The 6,854-nt window shown below is 41.8% G+C and overlaps 1 protein-coding gene and 1 long non-coding RNA gene across 2 annotated transcripts; both read left to right on the plus strand.

Annotated features, from left to right (window-relative positions):
• The first annotated feature begins 390 nt into the window (after positions 1–390).
• LOC113754767 lies at positions 391–3,382 on the plus strand. Its single transcript, XR_003465370.1, has 3 exons — positions 391–656; positions 2,438–2,515; positions 3,262–3,382. It is a non-coding gene; the product is annotated as an uncharacterized LOC113754767 (long non-coding RNA).
• A 1,480-nt stretch (positions 3,383–4,862) lies between these two features.
• On the plus strand, positions 4,863–6,606 carry LOC113754766 (the record flags this gene model as incomplete). Its single annotated transcript, XM_027299030.1, has 4 exons — positions 4,863–5,078; positions 5,439–5,934; positions 6,115–6,310; positions 6,398–6,606. Coding segments are annotated over exons 1-4 (1,117 nt in total), but the record flags the coding sequence as incomplete, so codon positions are not given.
• Positions 6,607–6,854: the final 248 nt, after the last annotated feature.

Raw genomic sequence — 6,854 nt, forward strand, 5'->3', positions numbered from 1 at the left:
CTAAAAAAAAAAACTTTAGCCATTTGGGAGTACAATAAGCTAAAAATTTATGACATATACAATGGTCCTAAAATAGACAATTTTAGGTTTAAACACACAAGTAATAACTAGTGGTACGATCGTTATAAGAGTTTTTCAAAGGTTTTAATTTTTATTACGCCTAAATTAGAAATACGTGTTTTCACGTGCGCGCTTAATTGATGGACTTTGGACCATTATTTTGGGACAATTAAGAATGAATAATATTTATATGAATGTAAGGGCCCTAGAGGTTTAGTGCACTAGTGCAACGAACGTAAGAGAAATTGGATACAAAACACGCACGTAGGACACTAGTTATAATTGATTTGACGTAATTAATATAATAGACGTCAAGCGTCTTTCGTACGCGAAGTCATCAGAACCGCAATTCATTTCCTTTCTTCTAGCTTCATAGTCGGCCAGCTGCTGCAGAGAAACAACCAAAGACTCTCACCATTTCTTTCTTCCAAAGCCATGCAAATCACTATCAAACTTCCACCAAATTCTCTCAAAATTTAACTACAACTAGCTCATTACTCGGACAACAACTTAGGCTGGAAAAGGGAGGAGTTTCACGGCTGTCTTCAGGCTTCATAGGGACCGAAATTTTCTGATCTGAACAGCCATCAAAGTAGGTAGCCATCTAACTCCTTAAACTTGTTTTATGAAGTTTGATTTATGCATTTGAGCTAGAATCGTCACTCTAGTAGCTTGTATTGTTGGAAAAGTGGGCTCTATGAATTCCCACTCTTGGGTTGTTGCTGATTCTGTGCTTGATGAAGTTTATGATATCAGATTAGTGTTTAAGTTATGGATTTGTTGAAGGAAACTGCTAGAAAACTCACGTAGAGAGCAAGGGCCAAACTTGACCATTTTGCCCCTGCTCTGTTCGGCCATTTCCAGGCCAATTTTTAATGGTCTAATGGCTTGAATTGGATGTTTATAGGATGTATTAGATGTGTGAAAAATTTCATTAGAAAATATTGATGTTTGATTGAGCAAATGAATTTTTCTTGAGAAACTAGCAAGTCTGGAAAACTGTTCGCGTATGATTCTGACCAGTGGTAGTATTTTGGCTATAACTCTGTCCTCGGATGTCGAAATCATGTGCTGTTGGTGGCGTTGGAAACTAGACATTCCTGGCTTTAATTTGGTATATAATGCACGTTCTGATTCTTTGTGAGCAAGCCGAACCAAATGTTTTAAGTTCGCTGTCCTGTTGCTCTGTTCATCTGGAATGAAGTGTTCAGGCAGCAACTTGATGCCCGAATTTGAACCAGATGGGTGCCGAATTTGGAAACAATTTCTTCTGTGATATTTTAGCCCTATGAATTTATTTTCCAACGGCATAAGTCATGCTCGATTTCGAGTTAAATTGACTGAGTTGTGACTGAAACAAGTGGACTGCTCTGTTTTGGAAAAAAACTCTAATGTTGGACTGGTTTGGAACAAGATCTTGTAATGAACTTGTTAATTGATGTTCTTGATACCAAACACTTACCAAAGGCATTATGGATGTTTCTTAGGCCTTTATTTCACAAATGAACCATGATTGGATAGTTTGCTTGATTAAACGTTTTGAAATGGGTAATGAAAGTTTAAAGGCAGATTGCCTTAAGGATTTTTCCAAACTTTGGTTGATTGAATGACCACCCTTCCGAGGGTATTTTTCCATGAAATTTGATAGAGAGATACCTGTCATATGGGAGTATTATACTGCAAGATTTGGTGTCAATCCAAGTCCGTTTCGACACTTAATGAAAGGTCCAAAGTTGGAACCAAATCTGGAAATTTTGTAACAGTCTTGAATTTTTCCTAACTTTGAGCTACCATATCTTGGTGCTCGAAACTCCGATTCTCAATCCGTTTGTTCTGACCTAAACCTTACTTCCACCTCTAATTGAGCTATAAATTTCAAGGGCTGGTTTGCAACGAGTGAATTCTGCCGAATTTTCAAAGTTAGCGAAAAACCAACCCCGGCTCAATCCTGGGTGATTTGGAACAGCAACTTTAGGCTCATTTTTGAGCACTTTCCACTTCGATTCATGGAAAAGTGTCTTCTAGGAACTTGCAGTACTTTCTAAGAGGTTTTCAACGGTATAAAGTTTTCCAATTCTCGACTTATGCCGAGTGAGTTACGATTTTTCAAAGATTCATAACAAAACTGAAAATTTTCCAACTTTCAAGGAAATAGAGTTTTTCAAGAACTCTTTATTCTTTTGATATTATCTAAACGTTTTATCCCCGATTTCCTAGATAAAGACTTAAATATTGTTGAATGTTATTAAACCTCTCTCGAACCTCTATTTACGAGTAATTGAGGTTCATTTTCACGGAATTTCCTAGAGTAATACTAGTGAACGAATTATTCCTCGATATTTGGGATATGGGTGATAATTCACTATTATTTGCTCAGGCACGCACGAGGACCTCCAAGAGGACCCTACTGTGGAAGTTTGAACTCTTCCTCCAATTTACTTGCTTGCATAACTTGGTGAGTGTCAAGTGTATGCCTACTTGAACCCTAAAGTCTTGATTCATGCTTGATTCACCTGATTTCATGCTTAGCTTAACTGATTTTGACAAAATGGAGTCGAGTGTGTACTTGATCGCACTCGTTCTCATTTGAAACGAATGACTCATGCTTAACATGATTTGCTTGGTTTACATGACTTGAAATGTCTGCTTAAACCTATCAAATGCTTGAATACATGAAATGGTATGCTATGATTGCATACGTCGATGGAGTGAATCTCCTCGACATTTACATGACAAATGGGGGATGCCCAAACTCATAGGCCGACCTTGGAACTCGAGCCGGCATGGGCTTGGTCGGGAACCTCGGTGAGCCATGAGACTCAAATGATAAGCTTGATCTATTGAGAGATCTCGCTTGGCATACTCGTATAGTATCGCCTTATAAATGTAGTGCGGGCCCGAAGTGGTGTATGGTGGACGGATGAGAAGTAAGTGGTGAACTACGGATATGAAAATATCAACCCGGTTGACGGAGAGTCATCACGGGGAGATATACAAATGACATCGGCAAATGTGAAATTTAGCTCCTGAGAGCTTCCATATCCTTGAATTGTTTCTGGTTACATTTTGTTGGCCTTATTAATTACTTGCAAGTTATTACCTGAATTGTTATTTGGCTTGTTATCTGAACTATGTGTCTGCATGTGTGTTCTTGGCCTCACGAGCGTTTTGCTCACCCTGTAGATTTGTTTTCCTTAACAGGTTGAATTCGGAGGTAAAATGGAGCAGCCTCTTGATGTACTTTTGTTTTAGGGTTGCTAATACTTTTGTTTATGCCTTCGGCTTTGGATTGTACTTTTGGTATGGAAATGTAACCTTTGGACGAATTATATTTTGTGTACTGACGTATGGTTTGGAGAATGGTTGACTATTATTAAGTTTGAACGTTTCCTCATTTATTGTATCTAAGTTCGGTTTGTATTGTATGGTCCGGTTATAAGTTGAATGGAATTGCTTGAGTCCTGGCGAGAGCTAGACAGGCGTTCCGCGGATACCCTTTGGTTCGCCTTAGGGAGAAGTGGAGGCGTCACAGTTGGTATCAGAGCGCTAGGTTAGAGATCTATATGGAAAACATATTAGATATTCTACCCTTAAGACTCGATATGGGATGACTTAGTCATACCCTAAGTGATACTTGAGGCGAGCTAGCAACTAAGTTAGTCCTACCTCAAGTGACAATTGGGATGAACCAATGATTAGGTTAGGCATGCACTGCAGGATATTGGAACTAAATAGAGATTTAAATTTTTAACCCAAAAGGTGCTATTATGTTGCAGGGATGGACAACGGAAATAGAGTTCCGGCAGCTAACGGGAATGGCCATGCTAATGGCCATATAGCGCCTCCTAGGCCTATCTTCTATCGAGTTTTGGCTGGGGAAACTCGAGTACGCTACTTCCCAACTGACAGATATCCCCGATGTGCTTGTGGGGTGACCTTTACTTACCCAAACTATATTGTACTGGCCTTGGACGACGAGCATCGTCAGTTGGTGACTGCCAACTTAGACTTACAGGCTGAGGTGGACGAGCTTCGACAGATGGTGAGCGCTCAGGGCGAGAGGGTCGCCGAGCTTGAGGAGGTGATTGAGGGCGAGGTTGCCACATCTGCTGTGGTTAACGAGGAGCTCCGGAGCACTAGGGCTCAGCTTACTAGGCTGAGAGAGGAGGTCCGTAGTCGGGCTTCCGATATTGTAGCTGATGCCACTAGGCTAGTTGATGAGGCTATGGAGGTAGCCCAGGATTCGGAGGAGGATCCTGAGGAGGAGGTTCTTCCTGATAGTCCTGCTGCGGACTAGGTCTAGATTGATCGACCTCTTTTGACTTTTTGACTAGAATTAGCAGGGGTGATGCTAAGTGCTGAGGCCATTGTATTTTGCATGACTGTGTGGCCTACTTCTGAGGCACTAGCTTTACTTTAGTCTTCTGTGACAAAAAGTACTCTTGTGGCACCTGTGTGCTATATTTTTGTGACTACCCCATGACTTGCTAATTGTATGAACTGGATATGCTAATTAATGTAAATTATTGTTAATTCCAATGTTTTCCTGTTTGGTTCCTGCTTTTTATTATGTATCGCATAATTTATTTATTTCTTGCACTAGGCACGCCTAGGTCATGGAAGGACTAAGAGGTGGTCGTGGTCGAGACCGTGGTCGAGGTCGTGGTCGAGACCGTGGTCGAGGTCGCGGGCGAGGGACTAGACAGGCCCAACCTCAAGGGGGTGACCAGGGATCGGCAACTGCACCGATCCACGGTCAGGAAAATATTGAGGGTAATCAAGTGGCTACTGCCATTAATAGGATGACTGATATCCTAGAGCGTTTGGCTGATAGACAGGACCCTGGACCGTTTAACCAACCTGGGGGTCAGGAAAGAGGAATGGATAGAGCCTTAGAGAGATTTTTGAAATTTAACCCGCCTAAGTTTCTTGGCGAACCTGATCCTGAGGTGGCGGAGAAATGGTTGGAAAGGATGACCAATATATTCGCTGCTTTAGACTACACTGAGGATAGGCGAGTGAATTTCGCTGCTTTCCAATTTGAGGGGGTAGCCCGTGCTTGGTGGGATTTGATAAAAGGAAAATGGGAGAGAACTCAAACCCCTTGGACCTGGGAAAATTTCACAAGGGAATTTAATGAAAAGTTTCTTCCGCCCTTAATCCAAGAAAAGAGGGAGGATGAATTTATCAAGCTAAAACAGGGAACCCTTAGTGTAGCAGAGTATGAAGGAAAATTTACTAAACTTTCAAAGTATGCTCCCGAACTGGTGACCAATGAGCGGAAAAGGATCAGATGGTTTGTTCAGGGACTTAATGTGGAGATACAAGAGGGCCTGGCTGCAGCCCAAATCTCTACATTTACTGAGGCTTTAGAGAAGGCACAAAGGGTTGAAAGTGCAAGGTCTCAAGTGAGAGACTTCCATAGCAGAAAGAGAAATTTTTCTAGCCATGCTTCTGGACAAGCTAGTAAAAGTACGCAGCCTTCCAAAATGGGAAAAGGAATGGGAGGACCAAGGACTGCTGGGCCTTCGAGAGGAGCTTTATCTAGAGGAGGTCGTAGTGGACCGACACAAGCAAGAAGGGCACCTTCTAGCGGTTCAGCGGTGACCCCTCAAGTTTCATGTGGTTACTGCGGAAAATCAAATCATTCTGAAAGTGATTGTTGGAGAAAGTCTGGGAAGTGCCTGGCTTGTGGTAGTACCGAGCATCAGCTTGCGAACTGTCCAAATAAAATAAAGACGGGAGGTGATACCCAAAGGCCAGAAAAGTCAGCTTCTAAGCAAACTAGTGCCGGAGGGAGTCGACCGAAAGTACCGGCTAGGGTTTATGCACTGGACTATCAACAAGTTCCTGAAGCAACTGAGGTGGTAGAAGGTACGATTCCGATCTTTCACCGTTTAACTAGGGTTTTAATTGATCCAGGTGCTACACATTCTTTTGTAAACCCTAATTCAATGAGTGGGATAGACTTGAAACCAATTAAGTTACCATATGATCTAGAGGTTAAAACGCCTACTGGGGACCAAAGTCTAATTGCTAATTTGGTGTATCAAGGTTGTGAAATCTGGATTGGGGAACGAAAATTATCGGCTGATTTGATGGGATTGATGATTAAGGGATACGATGTAATTTTAGGAATAGATTGGTTAGCCCGTTATAATGCTCAGCTAAACTGTAGGACTAAGGTTGTGGAGTTGCGTATTCCAGGAGAAGCAACCCTGAAACTGGATGTAAAAGGAAAATTAGCCTCGTCTGCACTTATTTCAGGAATTCGGGCTCGAAAGTTGTTAAGTAAAGGAGCCCAAGGATATTTGGCTTTTCTTATTAACACCCCTAGTGATAAGGTGAAATTGGAGGACATGCCGGTAGTGAAAGATTTTCCTGATGTTTTTCCTGAAGAATTGGAGTCCCTACCCTCGAAACGGGAAATAGCCTTTAAGATTGATGTAACCCCGGGAGTAAACCCTATTTCTAGGACGCCATGTCGAATGGCTCCGGCCGAATTGAAGGAGTTGAAATTGCAACTGCAAGATTTGCTAGAAAGAGGTTTTATTAAAGAGAGTGATTCTCCGTGGGGAGCCCCAGTTTTGTTTGTTAAGAAAAAGGACGGGAGTTTGAGGCTATGTATAGACTATAGAGGTTTAAATAATGTTACAACTAAGAATAAATACCCACTGCCCCACATTGATGAGTTGTTTGACCAGCTACAAGGGGCTGTAGTATTTTCTAAGTTGGATTTGAGACAGGGTTATTATCAGTTGAGGATCTTGGAGAAGGATATACCCAAGACTGCT

This window comes from Coffea eugenioides, unplaced genomic scaffold (genome assembly GCF_003713205.1).
Source record: "Coffea eugenioides isolate CCC68of unplaced genomic scaffold, Ceug_1.0 ScVebR1_1027;HRSCAF=1813, whole genome shotgun sequence".
NCBI classification, from domain to species: Eukaryota; Viridiplantae; Streptophyta; class Magnoliopsida; order Gentianales; family Rubiaceae; genus Coffea; species Coffea eugenioides.